Source organism: Heptranchias perlo, chromosome X (genome assembly GCF_035084215.1).
Source record: "Heptranchias perlo isolate sHepPer1 chromosome X, sHepPer1.hap1, whole genome shotgun sequence".
Taxonomy (NCBI): domain Eukaryota; kingdom Metazoa; phylum Chordata; class Chondrichthyes; order Hexanchiformes; family Hexanchidae; genus Heptranchias; species Heptranchias perlo.
This window is the reverse complement of record NC_090370.1, coordinates 11,697,417-11,716,598: the sequence shown is the minus strand read 5'-3', so window position 1 is coordinate 11,716,598 and position 19,182 is coordinate 11,697,417. Positions and strand designations below refer to the sequence as shown.

At 43.6% G+C, this 19,182-nt stretch overlaps 1 protein-coding gene across 4 annotated transcripts in view; it reads right to left on the bottom strand.

Annotated features, from left to right (window-relative positions):
• The window catches only part of LOC137307273 (rho guanine nucleotide exchange factor 25-like), a 279,817-nt gene that overhangs the window by 11,652 nt on the left and 248,983 nt on the right, over positions 1-19,182 (bottom strand). For 3 of the 4 annotated variants that reach the window (XM_067976714.1, XM_067976715.1, XM_067976717.1), the window contains 5 exons: positions 12,356-12,445; positions 11,702-11,794; positions 8,544-8,594; positions 6,295-6,372; positions 5,128-5,319 (listed from right to left, as the gene is read on the bottom strand). In XM_067976714.1, the coding sequence (XP_067832815.1) occupies positions 5,128-5,319; positions 6,295-6,372; positions 8,544-8,594; positions 11,702-11,794; positions 12,356-12,445 (504 nt within the window). The remainder of the gene's footprint in view (positions 1-5,127; positions 5,320-6,294; positions 6,373-8,543; positions 8,595-11,701; positions 11,795-12,355; positions 12,446-19,182) is intronic. The other variant, XM_067976716.1, reaches the window with a different exon arrangement.

The following is a 19,182-nucleotide window of genomic DNA, read 5'->3' as shown; positions in this document are numbered from 1 at the left end:
CTTTAGCTTTGGTATTCTATGAAATCGTGTTTTGTAATGCATTGATATCCAAACTGCCCTTATCAAGGATCATCAGCTCAGGAGCTGTTAGCTTGGGTACACTATATGAAGTACTCAGATTCCAGTTTGGAATAATGGAGCATTCAGGATTGCCAAGTGTAATTTTAACTCATTTGGATCAAGTTCAATGAAGTTTACTTCCAGGTGATTCCAATCACCCTAAAGTTAATGGAAATAAGGTTTCCACAACAATGAAACTAGGTTTCAGATCCAATTATCACTGGCATTTGAATCTGGACATCATGATTTATAGTCCCAGTGGAGATTGTTTTTTACTGTCATTGAGAAACCACCAGGTGAAGAACCAGGTCCCATAGTGCAGGACACCGCCAAGAGTTGGAGAGAAGATGAGGTAAATCAAGAAAGCATTGAAACTGAAACATTATCATAGAATAGAATCATAGAATGGTTACAGCATGGAAGGAGGCCATTCGGCCCATCGAGTCCGCGCCAGCTGTATGCAAGAGCAATCCAGCTAGTCCCATTCCCCCGCCCTTTCCCCGTAGCCCTGCAAATTTTTTCCTTTCAAGTACTTATCCAGTTCCCTTTTGAAGGCCATGATTGAATCTGCCTCCACCACCCCCTCAGGCAGTGCATTCCAGATCCTAACCACTTGCTGTGCAAAAAAGTTTTTCCTCATGTCACCTTTGGTTCTTTTGCCAATCACCGTAAATCTATGTCCTCTGGTCCTTGACCCTTCCGCCAATGGGAACAGTTTCTCTCTATCTACTCTGTCTAGACCCTTCATGATTTTGAACACCTCTATCAAATCTCCTCGCAACCATCTCTGTTTCAAGGAGAACAACCCCAGCTTCTCCAGTCTATCCACGTAACTAAAGTCCCTCATCCCTGGAATCATTCTGGTAAATCTCTTCTGCACCCTCTCTAAAGCCTTCACACTTTTCCTGAAGTGCAGTGCCCAGAACTGGACACAGTACTCCAGTTGTGGCCGAACCAGTGTTTTATAAAGGTTCTGATGTGGAGATGCCGGTGATGGACTGGGGTTGACAATTGTAAACAATTTTACAACACCAAGGTGTTTACATGGTGTTTACAGAATGCCCCTGCAACGGGCAGTTGCAGGGGCATTCTGTAAACACCATGTATTGTTCTATATGTATAAATGCGTAGGCTTCAAGGAGCTCCTGAACATTTACCTGAGGAAGGAGGAAGCCTCCGAAAGCTTGTGAATTTAAAATAAAATTGCTGGACTATAACTTGGTGTTGTAAAATTGTTTACAATTATAAAGGTTCATCATGACTTCCTTGCTTTTGTACTCTATGCCTCTATTTCTAAAGCCCAGGATCCCGTATGCTTTTTTAACCACTTTCTCAACCTGCCCTGCCACCTTCAATGATTTGTGCACATATACCCCCAGATCTCTCTGTTCCTGTACCTCTTTTAGAATTGTGCCCTCTAGTTTATATTGCCTCTCCTCGTTCTTCCTACCGAAATGTATCACTTCGCATTTTTCTGCGTTAAATTTCATCTGCCACGTGTCCGCCCATTCCACCAGCCTGTCTATATCCTCTTGAAGTCTATCACTATCCTCCTCACTGTTTACTACCCTTCCAAGTTTTGTGTCATCTGCAAATTTTGAAATTGTGCCCTGTACACCCAAGTCCAAGTCATTAGTATATATCAAGAAAAGCAGTGGTCCCAGCACTGACCCCTGGGGAACACCACTGTACACTTCCTGAAAAAAAAAAGTTCATCACTTCCCTCTGTTTCCTATCCCTTAGCCAATTCTGTATCCACGTTGCTACTGCCCCCTTTATTCCATGGGCCGCAATCTTGATGACAAGCCGACCATACGGCACTTTATCAAACGCCTTTTGAAAGTTCATATTCACCACATCAACTGCATTGCCCTCATCTACCCTCTCTGTTACCTCATCAAAAAACTCTATCAGGTTAGTTAAACACGATTTGCCTTTAACAAATCCGTGCTGGCTTTCCCTAATCAATCCACACTCGTCCAAGTGACTGTTAATTCTGTCCCGGATTATCGTTTCTAAAAGTTTCCCCACCACTGAGGTTAAACTGACTGGCCTATAGTTGCTGGGTTTATCCTTACACCCTTTTTTGAACAAGGGTGTAATATTTGCAATTCTCCAGTCCTCTGGCACCACTCCCATATCTACGGATGTTTGGAAGATTATGGCCAGTACCTCCGCAATTTCCACCCTTACTTCACTCAGCACCCTAGGATGCATCCCATCCGGATCGGGTGACTTATCTACTTTAAGTACAGCTAGGCTTTCAAGTACTTCTTCTTTATCAATTTTTAGCCCATCCAGTATCTCAACTATATCTTCCTTTACTTAGACTCTGGCAGCATCTTCTTCCTTGGTAAAGACAGATGCAAAGTACTCATTTAGTACCTCGGCCATCCCCTCTGCCTCCATGAGTAAATCTGCTTTTTGGTCCCTAATCAGCCCCACCCCTCTTCTGTTTACTGTTTACATGTCTGTAGAAGACTTTTGGATTCCCTTTTATGTTGGCTGCCAGTTTATTCTCTTACTCTCTCTTTGCCCCTCTAATTTCCCTTTTTCACTTCCCCTCTGAACTTTCAGTATTCTGCCTGGTTCTCACTTGTGCCATCAACCTGACATCTGTCATACACCCCCTTTTTTCCTTCTCATCTTGCTCACTATCTCTTTTGTCATCCAGAGAGCTCTGGCTTTAGTTGCCCTACCTTTCTCCTTCGTGGGAATGTACCTAGACTGTACATGAACCATCTCCTCTTTAAAGGCCACCCACTGTTCAATTACAGTTTTACCTGCCAATCTTTGATTCGAATTTACCCGGGCCAGATCTGTTCTCATCCCACTGAAATTGGCACTCCTCCAATTGAGTATTTTTACTTTATAATGGTCTGTGTCCTTTTCCATAGCTAATCTAAACCTTATGATACCATGATCGCTGCCCCCTAAATGCTCCCCCACCGAAACTTGCTCCACTTGGCCCACCTCATTCCCTAGAACCAAGTCCAGCAATGCCTCCCTCCTTATTGGGCTGGAAATGTACTGGTCAAGAAAGTTATCCTGAACACATTAACTCTATTTCTTTCTCCACAGATTTGCCTGACCTACTGAGTATTTCCAGCATTTTCTGTTTTAATATCAGATTTCCAGCATCCGCGGTATTGTGCTTTTGTTCAAGAAAATATTAGTTATGCGATGCCATGCTTGGGTTCTTAAAGCCTGTAGATTGTAGGAAGAAAGGAAAAAGCCCGTTCTACAGGTTTGGGGTCCTGGTAAAGAATGAGTTAGAGTAGGAGGCAGTACAATGAGTCTTGATTTCAATACAATGAGGATACAGGGAGGAGGAAGAGTGTGTCGGATGGTGTGTTTGGATCTTAAGGGGAACAAGAGGGAACGTTCAGAGGCGCATAATAGAATCATTGATATCATAGAGAGGCACAAGAAAGATTGTGAGGGAGAGAATGAGATTGGATAAATAATAAGTAGAGGAGAAATATAAGCTAAACAAAATCATATTTCCACAAGTACCATGTTTCAATGCAAAATAATTTCAATAAGTGGTTTCAACTGATTTTTCTTGGCTGTTCAGATACTAATTAAAATGAATTTCTCTCACACATTCTGTAACCTAGCAACGGAAGATTCAGCAATTAGTGATGTGCAGTTAAATGGGAACTGTTAAGTGTTTATTATCCATTTTATTATATATTTTGATACTATTATAAATAAAAATGGCTTTATTCCTGCTACCTACTCCTGTTGCACTGTCCCCTGACCAGGGAGGTAGCTCGGTGACTTGTTGCTAGGCCTCTCTCCATGCCACTCTGAAACTAGTCACTGGGAGGTGTGCAAGAGCAGTGGAACTCTCTGTCACCCTGCCTCTAACTTTGTTGTCAAGACCGGGGGAAGTACTCTAGTTGGACGTATTCCTGGAGGTTTCATCACATGACTTCCCGCCTCCAACTGCCCCACCCGGTCAAACAGCCATTTTTCCCATCTTCAATATTTTTATAACTAATAAACTAAAGTGTTCAAAAGAAAATGAAAGAAAAACACACGATTTTTGTTAATGTCTTTATGATTTTTCTCCTGGTTTACTCACAGCTGTGTCCAGGAGATTAATCTTTAATTCCTGGACACTCCAGGATAATCCTGGAGGATTGGTATCCCTAATCTAGCCCCAGACTATCTCTCCTGTCAGGCTGGAGCAGAATAAAAAAACTTGCATTTAAATAGCATTTTATCACCTCAGCAGATTGCAAAGCACTTCACATCCAATTAATTGCTTTTAAAGTGTAGTTTTTGATGTTATGTTGGCAAATGCAGCAGATAATTTGCACACTGCAAGATCCCACAAACAGCACTGGGAAAAATGATCAGTTAATCTGTTTTGATGGTGTTGGTTGAGGAACGAATGTAGGCTCAGACACCAGGAAAACTACCTGCTGTTCTTTTAATAAATGTAAGGAGTCGCACAACACCAGGTTATAATCCAACAGCTTTATTTGAAATCATAAGCTTTCGGAGCTTTGCACCTTCGTCAGGTGAAGTGAGCAAAGCTCCGAAAGCTTGTGATTTCAAATAAAGCTGTTGGACTATAATCTGGTGTTGTGTGACTCCTTACATTTGTCCACCCCAGTCCATCACCGGCATCTCCACTTCTTTTAATAGTGCCGTGGGCTCTTTTACACCCACCTAATCAGGCAGACAGGGCCTCGGTTTAACGTCTCATCCAAAAGACAGCTCATCCGACAATGCAGCACTCCCTCAGTACTACACTGAAGTGTCAGCCGAGATTACACAATTAAATCCTCAAGTAAGACTCAAACTCACAATCTCCTGACTCATAAGTAAGAGCACTACCACTCAACCAAGTTGACACGTCCGCCTGAAAGATGAGAAAATGGAGGCCAGGCTTTTCTGCTACTACGCTCACCGGCCTTCAATTTTACACCCATTACTGAATTCATGGAAAATCACGGGCTGGCAAGTATAGAGGTGGAAAGAAAATGGCCAGAATGTACAAAATTATAGATAGAGCACAAAACAAAAGGGAAAACTTATCCACACAGTCATTACCTTAATACTGTTCTTGAAGAGATAACCTGGCAGTGAAAATCCCTTCTTCTTATCCAGTGGCTCACTGAAGATCACTATCTGTTCAAATAGGAAAACTCGCCGCTCTTTGCTGCGGGACAGAAAGCTAGCATCTTGTTCTATCACATGAAAGGTGTCCTGTTGAAGGAGTTTTCCCTGAGCTGTGATTTTGCCCTGGGGTAGGAAGGAATGGAGTGCATGTCAGGTTGTGATGAGACGTGGCAATTGAACATTAAGAGAAATGAGAGGAGGGGGAGGAGGACTGAAAAATACAACAAACCTGAACCTAACATCTTGGGGGCAATTTTGACTTTGGGCGATAGTGTATAACGGACAATATCGGATCAGCCGCCTGTTATACATCTCTTTTAATGATGTATAACGGGCGCCTGATCTAATATTGTCTGTTATACCTATCGCCCAAGGTCAAAATTACCCGCTTTGACTTTAAAGGGACTGCGTCAAGAGGAATTTTTGGGTTGCAAGCCAGGAATACCTATTTCCCTAGTTTCAGAGAATTGGTGAGAAGATGTGCAATTCCAACAGAACTTTTCATAATCATTTTAATATTTAATTTTCTCTCCCTCTTCAGGTTCCCTGGACACTAAACCACATTCTATTATCCTGTGGAACTGTGTGTTGATACTACAATGCATGATTACACTCCAATAATGTCACCTTTCAACACTGAACTTCTGGGTCCATTACTTCCCTAAATTTATTGCTATACATTAGAGATGATAGACCAGACAGTGTAGGAGAGAGTCTTTACAAGCCTTGTTAACAAGGTTTTGCCAGCAATGTATCTACAAACAAGTCCTATGGTCTTGACTGTGCCCGGGGTGGCCCTGGAGAGTGAGCATGCGTTGCCCACTGGTACGTTTGACGCCGTCCGCAACCGGTGGGCACCGCAGGGTATAGAGGCGATAATTGATATCCACAATCACATTATGATTTAATTATTATTTGTGTAATGTCACTGTACTGTGCATAGTTATTATTGTTTGTTTTATACTTGTGGTGCCCTAGAGCACTTGCCTCAACAGTTTTTGTTCCCATCTGGTGACACAGTATCACCCCTACAGGTATTGTTAAAAAAAGGTCTACAGTCTCCTCCTAATGAGGAGAGAAAATGGAACCAAGACTTACCTCAAAGCCCTGTAAACGCCCCACGTTCATCATATCATTGCAGCGTCTGGGTACGAAGCACATCACCTCAACGGCTTTCTACAAAGTGAAAACATCACAGGATCTAAATATATACAAAAGGTTTGGTTTGTCTTCTCTACATTCACATTTCTGCCACATCATTTAATGGGGATGTGTTTGTTGTGTTATATGGTGTTGTATTGTGCTGCATTCTATTGTGGTGTGTTGCATTGTGTTGTGCTGCATTGCACTGTGCTGCATTGCATTGTATTGTGTTTTATTGTACTGTGTTTTTGTGGATTTGTGTTGTGTAGAATGTGTTGTGTTTGTACTGTGCTGCGTTTGTACTGTGCTGCGTTTGTATTGTGCTGTGCTTTGTGGATTTGTGTTGTGTTGTACTGCGCTGAGCTGTGTGTGTGCTGTCCTGCATTGCATTGCATTGTGTGTAACTGTGCTGTGCTGTGTTATAATATGTCGTGTTGTACAAAAGTGGCAATGGATTAAGATGTAACTGAGACAATAAAATCATAGTTGAGTCTATAAACCTTCAACATGAATCTAGGATGTTATTAGCACCTATCTAACAGTCTTGGCTCAGTAATAGCACTGAGTTGTCAGAAGGTTGTGGGTTCAAGACCCACTCCAAAGACTTGAGCCCATAATCAAGGCTGACACTCCCAGTGCAGTACTGAGGGAGTGCTGCATTGTCTTTTGGATGAGACATTAAACCGAGGCCCCATCTGCCCTCTCAGGTGGACATAAACGATCCCATGGTACCATTCGAAGAAGAGCAGGGGAGTTCTCCTGGTGTCCTGGCAAATATTTATCCCTCAAAGAACACCTAAAACAGATGATCTGGTCATTTATCTCATTGCTTTCTGTGGGACCTTGCTGTGCGCAAATTAGCTACTGGTTTTCCCAACATTTCAAAAGTACTTCATTAGTTGTAAAACAATTTGGGACATCCTGAGATAGTGAAAGGTACGATATAAAATGGAAATTCGTTCTTTAATCTTTTTATCTCAATGAGAAAGTTCAAGTATCTGAATTGTGCAATGTGTTGAAGTGGGAGGTACTCCGCAGTAGATGACTGTAGGGATGCTGCAAATCTGCATAATTAAAGGGGAAGGAGAGTCTGGGGGAACATGTGTTGTTTAAAGCTCCCTCCTCTAACGGGTAGGTAAAACAAAAAAAAATATTCCTTGTCATTTTTAAATCTGCATCTGGAGATGATTTTAGCAAGATCTCAAGTTGGATGCAGATACGGGAGGTGAAATCTTTAGATTCATTCAAAATCCAGTTAGACGATGCACTCTTGAACTCCCTCTCGGAACCTTTTCATCTGGTTACCTCTCTCCCACTCTCAAAAGCCTCCTCAAAAGCCTACCTCCTTGACTGTGCCTTTGGTCACCTCCCCTAACCTTTCTCCCCATTCCAACTTGGTATCCAGCACACCCCTGTAAAGTACCTCAGGCGCTATACAAGAACAAGTTGTTGGGAGCATTCCCATTCGTACATAGAGGAAATGGATGGAATTACCCAAGAAACGCAGTGGCCCTGAAGTTCTGTGGGGCTTCTACTGGTCTCTTGCTGTAACTCTGGTGGACCTCCCAGGCAAACAGTGAAAATAGCCTGGGGGCATTTTGCCAGAGTTATGACAACAACAACTTGCATTTATATAGTGCCTTTAATGTCGTAAAACATCCCAAGGCACTTCACAGGAGCGATCATCAAACAAAATTTGACACTGAGCCATATAAGGAGATATTAGGATAGGCGACCAAAAGCTTGGTCAAAGAGGCAGTTTTAAGGAGCGACTTAAAGGAGGAGAGAGAGGTCGAGTGGCGGAGAGGTTTAGGGAGGGAATTCCAGAGCTTAGCGCCTAGGCAGCTGAAGGCACGGCTGCCAATGGAGACGTGCAAGAGGCCAGAATTGGAGGAGTGCAGAGATCTCAGAGGGTTGTAGGACTGGAGGAGGTTACAGAGATAGGGAGGGGGCGAGGCCATGGAGGGATTTGAAAACAAAGATGAGAATTTTAAAATCGAGACATTGTCGGACTGGGAGCCAATGTAGGTCAGCGAGCACAGGGGTGATGGGGGAACGGGACTTGGTGCGAGTTAGGATACGGGCAGCAGAGTTTTGGCCGAGCTCAAGTTTATGGAGGGTGGAAGATGGGAGTTTGGAGTTCCGTCGAATATCAGAGCCAGTAAATGTCCCCTTTAAATTTGGCCATCTAATAATTACTGTACCTCTAACTGAGTGGTATCCAGCTCAGCCTTCTTGGAATACTTCAGGAAATCCTGGGGGGAAAAAAAAACAGAACAGACAACTTAAAGGTTGCAAATCTGTGTCAGCAATATAAATACTACCAAACAATAGAATGATTACTTTCACACTCCAAGCAACTTCTATCTAATACACACAGTAGTCCTGCAATGGGGCAGCAGAGCCAGAAATTCCTCATTTTAACCCATAGGTAAAGTAAGGTTTAAGGCCAAGGAAATTCTGATGTGAGCAGTACCTAACCATTTGCCCATGTTTAGCAAATCACCCAGAATTCTTCTCCGGTGTCTAGAGTAATAACGTAAATTCCATGCAATTAAGCTTGTTGGAAGGCCAATTAAAGGGACCTCGCACTAAATTGCCCAGCCTTGCTCTTCCTACAGAACTAGGGCAGATAGCACTGACTGAGAGCTGGAGTTAGAATAATGGGAAAGAACTGGGAGGTGTATAAGGTGAACTGAATCAAACAAAAAGAACATGTGGGACAGTGGGGAAACTGAGACAAATTCATAGAGCAGCTCAGAAAGTGGAGAAAGTCCCAGGCTGTCCTGTGTTCGCCACATGTGTGGCGAACACTGGGGGAACCAAGGGCATATGTTACCATTAATATCAAGTCCATCAGTGACGATTCTGTGATACTGCATTATCCGTACATGAGAAGGCGGGTCTGAAGAGGAGTTCCAGAAATATATTAATGGTGTCCTTGTTTTCAAATCCTTCCGTGGCCTCGCCCCTCCCTATCTCTGTATCCTCCTCCAGCCCTACAACCCTCTGAGATCTCTGCACTCCTCCAATTCTGGCCTCTTGCGCATCCCCGATTTTAATCGCTCCACCATTGGCAGCCGTGCCTTCAGCTGCCTAGGTCCTAAGCTCTGGAATTCCCTCCCTAAACCTCACCGCCTCTCTCACCTCCTTTAAGACGCTCCTTAAAACCTACCTCTTTGACCAAGCTTTTGGTCACCTGTCCTAATATCTCCTTATGTGGCTCGGTGTCAAAATTTGATGATGCTCCTGTGAAGCACCTTGGGACGTTTTACTATGTTAAAGGCGCTATATAAATGCAAGTTGTTATTGTGAATGGCTGTGCACACAGGATCAGCACGGTTACCAACAGGATTGCTGAAACGTACCAAATCTGCTGACTTCCCTTATGGCATGGCTGTATTATAATTTACCGCAGAACGCAATCATGCAAGTGATGGATCTGAAAAGGCCGCCTGAGTATCAGGTTCACAGGTTGTGAGGTGTCTAGTAATACATTGTGTAGTGAGCACAGGAACTGGCTCCTGCTACTGTAACTCCGGTACAGCAAAGAGCTGCTCAGTACGGAAGCGTTAAGCATGGCACCAGCTGCCCTGCTGCACTGACAGGGGTTGAATTTCCACAGAGAAACAGAGTAAAGGGCGTTTCCGCAGAATAATGACCGGCAACTTACAGTGTCAGGTGGCAAGCTGCAATATTATTCTAGCTCAAGTTCATAAAAAATGGTTCCATATTGACTGCATAAGATTTTAAAAAGGCATTGCAAAACTATATTCATTTTTACACCACATCTTCCATTCAAAAACAGTAATACTTCATCAGTTTATTATTTACAATCTAGAAGAAAGAACATTTTTAAGATCATGAATATAAGTAGGGTTGCCAACTCTGATTGGGTGTATTCCTGGAGATTTCATCACATGACCTCCCATCTCGAACCGCCCCACCCCCACATTCCCGCCATTGGTCCATCCTCCAGGCGCATTGCCTTCCCACGGCCAATTGGAAAGAGAACAGACTCTGTGTTACCCAATTGGATTAATCTTGACTGCTAGTGAGACAAACTTTTTCCCCCATCTCCAATATTTTTTATAACTAATAAATGAAAGTGTTCAAAGAAAATGAAAAAAATCATTTTTTTTTAATGCCCCTGTGATTTTTCTCCCGAGTTTTCCTTGCAGCAGTTTCCTGGAGATTAATCTTCAATTCCTGGAGACTCCAGGACATTCCTGGAGGGTTGGCAAGCCTAGTTTTAGACATCCCCAATCTCAGAAGCACAAATGAATAACGTTTTCTCCGCACTACAGTGTAAAAACTTCTACCACTAACATACATCGCCCCTCAAGGCACGTGAAGTAATTCGCCCCTCACAGCTTTCAAGATTGCTAACCCGCTGCTGATGTCTGGGTAATATGTATACTGGTGCTGCCAATAAGACTAATCAAACTTATAGCAAGGAGCTCTGCTGGAAACAATGGTTTGAACACAGGCTGCAATATTTTGTTTGCAAAAAGCAGAAGGGTTTGCCTTTAAAAGGCCGAAGGAGTTGCAGAGCCTTCTGGGTACACCGGGTTTCCTGCAAGTTCTGCGAAGCCAATCAGAATTAAAGCCACAAGAGCCGCTCGCACTGCACAGCAGCGTTGGGAAAGTGTTGTGGTTTTCAGCTCGTTAACGGTTTAACAAACGGCCCAGCAGAATTACTGCAGGCACAGTACGACTGCCTGTTCAGTTGTGCGTCCATTTTAGCGCATTCAAACTCCCGAGTCCAAAAGAGTAAAATTGCGCATTGCAGAGTGCGAGTTCAAACTCACAGAGATCAGAAGCAGCCCACTGTTTACCCAGATTTAGCGATCTGGGCAGCGCTGGGCAGAGCATGCGGTGTCTCCCTGCTTGAGGAGTGAAGGAAGATTGTGGTGGGGGTGTCTTGCAGGGGTAGCACTTTGCAGCTGCTAGTAGCTGGCTAAGGGGCAAAGGGGGGATTGGTAGAGGTCTGGGAGCAGAGATGAAGAGTTCAGGCTCTGAGGAAGAGTAAGGTTAAATGATAATGGAAATACATTAAAAGACACACAGCTACAACCACATACTCCTCCAATTCCATTCCTACCACTGATTCATTCTTAGCACCTCATCTTTGCTGTTGGGATTGATGGAGTCACATAAACCCCTTGCTCAGATCACAGATTTCAGATATCTGGGCAGTTGATTAGTTTGGGCAGGTTGATAGCATTCAAAGGGATTTGGACAAAATAAACAGATAGGCTAAGGAATGGCAGATGGATTTTAATCAAACCAGAACAAGCATCCCCTCGAAAACCGTTGTTTATTTGTCAGTAGGCCCAGGCATGAACAGACTGGTCCCCACCTTCAGAAGAAGCTGGTACTTCATGATTCTCTGAACGGGTTTGATAAGTAAGTCATTCAGCTGAAGCCTGTGGCCTAGTTGTTGCTTCAGCTCCTGAAAAACAAGGACAAAAAGTTACTACAGCAGGCTGGTCAGCCTTAGGTCACCCTGAATATTGCTTTCACCAAAATTAGTCACACATGGTCACCACATCCTATGAAATTGTTTGCTATGTTTTTTTTTAAAAGTGAGTTTTGCACTCAGAGATAGGTGAGGCCTGCCAGTTCTGGGAGTGACACCTGGTAGAACATTAAGGCTAGCTGCAGAGTAAAGCTCCCTTTACTCTACCTTAAATATTGTGCCTTAGGTTTAATCTAAAAACAGTGTAAGTTTTCCCATTTCCCACACCATGGCCTGTATGAGATGATCAGTTTTATACCAATTACTGCCATGTTAGATGCTGTGGACTTACACCCACTAGGAACTTATTTCGCATAGAATCCTTACAATTAGCAGAGAGAGAGGAGCCTGAGGTGGAAGGGCAATGAGTGAACCATTTTGCCACCTCGCCTCTCCCTATTTCTGAAGAGATTTTCTAGGGTCGAGGCATGTTACTGTCGAACTTAGACCAAGCACTGTGTGTGCAAAACCAAACCACAATGAAAGGGCACTCACTTCAAAGTAGGTGTCGATGTACTCGGAGACGATATGCTCTGATTTAGGTTTATTCTGGCAATAAACCACGTACATGTGTAACCGTCTTTCCTGGAAAATAATAAATGTTCATTCTACTTAAGCATTAACTACAGATAAGAACACACTACACAGGCCCCACACTACCTCTTAGCACACAGACCGTGTTCATTCTTTTGGCCCTGTAACGCACGGAGCCCAATTTTGCTCCTTTTCTAACTCGTTGACCTTGAATTTGTGACAATGCACGCATGCCCGAGGAGCGAATTGCAAGGCAGCTGTAACTAGCTATGCGAGCCGCTTAGCAAAGCCTATAACAAGGTGCTGCGGCATTACAAATTGCAGTTGCTGCATGAATAACGCTGTAGAGTGCGCATTCCCTTCCAATTAAAATGGACCAACAGAGGCGACAGAGAGTGTTTGGGGATGATGCTCTTCCATCACGAGCTGATGGAACATTTCTCCAATAGAATATTCATCCTGAGAACCTGTAGACAGTATGTCAGGCCCGGCAGGTGAGATGAATGCAGTCTAAAGAGGCTGCCGCACTGGGGCAAGGGGTGCAAAAATTTTGACTTGAAGAGCAAAAGACAAGGAGGCAAAGGAATGGCATGGTTTATTGCACATATGAATAAACAGGAACAATAACCAGTAAGGATAACAATGCTTGGTCCAGCACAGCAAGAATATAGGTATCACTGATATCGAACAGTACAAGCACAGCACCAATCTACGCATCACTTACATTATACAGCCCATGAATTGTAAGACAAAGGCTTTGAGCTTACCAGGTGCGATGCTCAATGCATCTGTACGCCGTTCCTTTGTAGGCTGTTTTAACAGAGATGTATTTATTTTAAATGGGTCCATTAAAACAACGCACAAAGAAATTGCTTACAGACGGATGAAGCATTCGTCCCCCAATACTCACACAGGGTAACTTCAAGACCAAAGGAACAGGAGGAGGCCATTCAGCCCCCCGAGCCTGTTCCACCATTCAATTAGATCATGGCTGATCTGTACCTTAACTCTATCTGTGTCGCAATTACTGTAATTCAATGTGTACAGTCGCATTAATTGGAGGAAAAGTTAGTCTCCAATGATGCTGAGCCAAAGCAGCCAGCTGGTGGACCTCCTCGAGATGTAGGTCCTTATTATTGGCATTGAGGCCATGGAGAGGGAGTGCTGAAGCTGGAGGTCCTGGTCCCAGCTGCTGGTTTGTGTCACTATGGCAACATGCAGTTTCCTTGGCTGCAAAAACTCATCATCACCTGAGCACAAACACAGTTGCAGTACCTCCGCGGGGTCCATAATTACAGTGCCGTGCCATGACAATCGAGTCACACTGTGATCATTTTTCTTCTCACAGTAAGGACTGGACCCAGTGTGGAATCATGAGTCCTAAAGGAGCATCTTATCATCAGCGGTACCACATGTCACCACCCACAAAAGGGAGGGACCACACAGCGAGACAATAAACTCCACCTCCTCTTAAAATTTATAACATCTTCCATTTCCACTACCGCCCTGGGAAAGTTATTCCACATATTTACCATCCTTAATGTGAAGAAGTTCCATCTCAACTTTTTCTCATCTAAGGTTGATTCTATGTCCCTTTACCCTGGAGCTTGTGTTAATATTAAACATTTTTTCTGGGATCCAGGTTATCTGTTCCCTTTAAGGTCTTAAATATCTCAAAATGGTCACCTTTTTCCCAATGTAAAAGTCCCTAGTGCCCTTAATTTTCCCTCATGGTTCAGATGCCCAATCCCATTAATTAATGTAGTTGCTCTTTGTGCTCCCTGCAAGGATGCTTTCCTCACCCCCAATGGGATGGTGCCCAGAATTGAACACGATATTCAAGGTGGGGATAGACCAGTGCTTTGTACATCCTAACTGTCATTACCTAGGACCTGTGCTTTATCCCTTGAGTTATACATCTTAAGATCCTATATATCTTTTTCACACTGTGCTGCGCATTGCGCTGTCAGTTTAAGAGTGTTTTCCACTAAAATACCTAGATACCTCTCCTGTGTTGTTTCCTGTAGGCTGTTCTCATTTATTTTGCTCTCCCACCGTTTGTTTCCCTTCCCAGATTCATGGCTTTGTGTTTTTTTTTACATTAAATGGTATCTTCCACCTTTTGACTCATTGTCCCAACCTGCCAGATCCCTTGTTCCCGACTACTTACAACCCCTCCCAAGTTAGAGAGCTTTGTTACAGTTCCTTCCTCCAAATCATTGCTATACATCGAAACAACACTGGCCCAGAATGGATCCCTGCAGTACCTCACTCCTCACCTCTTTCCATGGAGGTGCTGCTCTCTTAACAACTCCCTTTTGCATCCCTTGACTCAACCAGTTAGATATTCATTTCAAAAGCTTCCCCTCTATCCTGCGCCTTTCTACTTTGTAAAATAATCTCCTATGTGGCACTCTATCAAAGGCTCTGCTGAAGTCTAGCTATATTAAATGTACTGAGCGAACCTTGTTGACCAGCTCTGTTATGTTCTCAATGAGCTCTAGCAGACTCATCAGGCAAGATCTATCGCCTATAAATTCACATTGACTACTTCTTTTCATTCTATGTTACAGCCTTCAAATAACTCATAGTTCCATACCACATTCGTTATCTCTTCTATTAATAGGTCATGGGGCTAGTTTCATTCAACTCGTTTTTGTTGTTTTGTTGACCGTAGGCACTAGGGCAGTTGCCGATGCCCAGCATGCTTGCTGTTCTGATGTACGATGGTTTCACATTGAAAGATTACTGATCCTATCAGAATGACTGCATGACTGTCAACTAACTGTTAACCGGGAAATAATAGTCAGTATATAATATATAGTAATAATAATGCAATTTGTATCTACAATGAAATATATTCATTTTGTAATATAGTTTGTAAATAATATGAGTCAGTTGATAGTGTAATTTGGTAGATATTTATTAATGACTTAGATAACACAATAGAGAGCCATATATTTCAAGTTTGCCTATGACAAAGATTGGTGGCACAGTAAGTAGTATAGGCAGAAGCATAAAATTACAAAGAGATATTGATAGATTAAGTGAGTGGGCAAAACTGTGGCAGATGGATTTCAGCACAGGTAAGTGTGAAGTCATCCATTTTGAACTAAAAAAGGATAGATCCAAGTATATTTTAAATGGTGAAAAGTTCGGAACAGGGGAGGTCCAAAGAGATTTAGGGGTCCATGTACACAGATCACTAAAATGTAGTCAGGTACAAAAATCATCAAAAAGGCTAATGGAGTGTTAGCCTTTATATCTAGAGAGCTAGACCATAAAGGGGAGGAAGTTTTGCTACAGCTATACAAAGCCCTGGTTAGACCACACCTGGAGTACTATGTACAGTTCTGGGCACCGCACCTTAGAAAGGATATACTGACCTTGGAAGGAGTGCAGCACAGATTCACCAGGATGTTATCAGGGCTCCAAGGGTTAGATTATAAGGAGAGATTACATAAACTAGGCTTGTATTCCCCGGAATATGGAAGGTTTACGGGTGATTTGGTTGAGGTTTTTAGGATTTTGAAAGGAATTGATAGGATAGGGTTTGAATGGCCTACTCCTGCTCCTATATAATATATATAAAATTATTTGTATCTAACAGTCAATATATAACATATACATAGCAGCAATAATAATAGTCAGTATATAAAAAGAAAAAAAAAGACTTGCATTTCTATAGCGCCTTTCACAGCCTCAGGACATTCCAAAGCAAACAAAGTACTTTTGAAGTGTAGTCACTGTTGTAATGTAGGAAACACGGCAGCCAATTTGCGCACAGCAAGATCCCATTAACAGCAATGTGACAATGACCAGATAATCTGTTTTTTTTTAGTGATGTTGGTTGAGGGATAAATATTGGCCAGGACACCGGGGAGAACTCCCCTGATCTTCTTTGAGATAGTGCCATGGGATCTTTTATGTTCACCTGAGAGGGCAGATGGGGCCTTGGTTTAATGTCTCATCCGAAAGACGGCACCTCCGACAGCGCAGCACTGGAGTGTCAGCCTAGATTATGTGCTCAAGTCTCTGGAGTGGGACTTGAACCCACAGCCTTCTGACTCAGAGGTGAGAGTGCTGCCCACTGAGCCAAGGCTGATACTTATATAATAGTATAGTTAGAATATATAAACACAGTCCGTACATATTCTAACACATTATAAATGATCATGGCACTCCTGACAAGTCAGAAGTGATTGACAGTGTCAGGAGTGGATGTCAAATCAGCAAGTGCACAATGGGATGTTGCAGATGGTGCAGGTGCACTTTGTCCGACATCAGACCTGGCCTTCTGAGGTGGGTCTGCTTTATGTGGGTGGCAACTTGGAGTTCAGAATCTGACAAAGTGCCAGTGGCAAACAAAAGCCAGGACAGGCATGATGTCAGACAGAAATACGGCCACCCAGGGCCTGTTTGTCGGGCGCTAACCGGCTTACTAAGCTCCCATGAAGTGCACGTACATTTTCGGCCAGATATGCGCTGCCCGCCATTTTGTGAACATTGAAAGGCGAGGATCATTGATGTAACTTAGGTTCCTGCGCTTCTTGCAGGAGCCATTGCAGATTGTCAATTGCCTCAGCGCTTCACTCACCGCATGCTGAGCTAGCACAGCACAACTGCTAACTGGCAGGCAGGCCCCCTCACATCTGTGTCCAATGGGTGGGCCCAACTGACCACCGGACAAATGAAACAGCCATGCGTGTGTTATGGTCTGGTCAACAGCTAGACAAATATCAAACCCAACAGCTCCTCAAAGTGGCTTTTCTTTCTACCAGCAGAATAAATAAACATGGTTTATTTATATAAAACAAGAAATTAAATATTAAAAACAACAATTTGCGCCCCGCCTCTCTTGAAGCGCTGACTCATGGTTCTCTGAGAGTCAGCCATTTGCTTGTACCTCACGAGCCCAAATAGATCAGCAGCCCATATGGCCATCATAGTCGACCAATCTTGCTCTTGCCTGACATCCATTTTAGCACTCAGGAACAGGAACCTTGGCTGATTTACCTTCTCCTCCTGAGAACAGGGCAGTTGAGGCCAATCGTGTCCCTGCAGCAGCCCTCCTTCCAGTTCACAGATGCTGGGATAAAATGTAACGCCGCCAATTGCACCCTGACTGAGATCAGTTAACTCAGCACAGACCAGCAATCAAACACGTGACCTTTACTGGTCTGTAAGGAAAGGGGAATGAAGAGCTATGAGAACAGAGCTGGCACATGGGACCAGGACCACAATGCTCATGTGGAGGATAGGCAATAACACGGACTGGCTTGCGTTGTAATTTCTATGTAATTCTATGTGTGTCTTATTGGTTGCTTGCCAATGACACCTTGATCAAGCTATAGCCCAAGGCATTGAGATGGGGCATCTCCTCTCGAGCTCTCTTATGCTCACTGGCCTGACAAATGAAATACTGATGTGACCATATTTGGTACAGGTGAGTTCAGAGTTTGTTGCTGTTGACTGCTAGTTTGCCTTTCTGTTTCCTTTCTCTTTTTCCTTTTCGCCCGCGGAGCTCCAACACACTGTCTCTCGTCCTCCTCGAAGAGTGGCCCTCTTTCATCTGATTCTGTCTGTAAGGAGCTTCTCTCACACCAGTGAAATGACATCTTTTATATCAGTGTTGTCCAGTACGTTAGCCACGAGCCACATGTGGTCAATTGGGAATCCAGATGTGGCTAATTGCATTTCTGATTTAGTAAATAAAAAGGCCCAACCCATCGCTGTATAGACTGAGGTTCTAGGTGGATGTTAAACATGCCACACAGCACCATTGGAAGAAGAGCAGGGAGTTCTCCCAAATGTTGTCCTGGCCAACATTCCTCTCTTGATCAACACCACCAAAATCTCCTTGCTGTGTGTCACTGGTGCAGAATGACTGCTGTGTTTTGCCTACACAAAAGTCGCAGCAGTTCAAAAATAACACATTGTATGTGAAGTGCTTTGAGACATTGCGATGATATGATAAGGTGTTTTATCAACGCAAAACGTTCCATCAGAAAGGAGGGCTGGGGGTGAAATCCTCCTCGTGCGGCAACACAAAACAGGCGCTAGCGAATGGTCTTACACTCTGCCCGATTTCCTTTTCCATTGCGGAGCGTAAAACAGGCGGCCCATTCGCTATTGCCCGTCCTTGCGCTGCCGCCAGAGACGGATTTCACCCCCGATGTGTTTCAAACTGTCTCTGTTAGGTTCCTGTTTATCACTGACAAGTTGTCCTCATTTTCTCCATTTCAGCTAGGGTTGCCAACTCTGGTTGGACGTATTCCTGGAGGCTTCATCACATGACCTCCAACTGCCACCCCCCCTCCCCCCCCCACTTCCGCCATTGGTCACCCAACACGTCCATCCTCCCAGCACATTTTCCCAGGCCAATTGGAAAGTGAAAAGACTCTTCATGACCCAATTGGATGATTCTTGATTATCAGTCAAACAGCCTTTATTCCCCATATCCAATATTTTTATAATTAATAAACAGAAGTGTTCAAAGAAAATGAAAAAACACACAATTTTTTTTAATGCCCCTGTGATTTTTCTCCCAGGTTTTGCTCGCAGCAATGTCCTGGAGATTAATATTCAATTCCTGGAGACTCCAGGTCAATCCTGGAGTGTTGGCAACCCTACTTGTGGTCCTGGGAGCCTTGGGAGGGGGGTTGTGAGGGGGGAATGGGAGCTCATCAGCCGTTTCTACAGAAGGGAACGAGGGAATTTGCTCCATTATTGGGACAATCTAGCGATTGAAAGATACCTAGCCCTGGATATAGTGATGCATGGGCTGT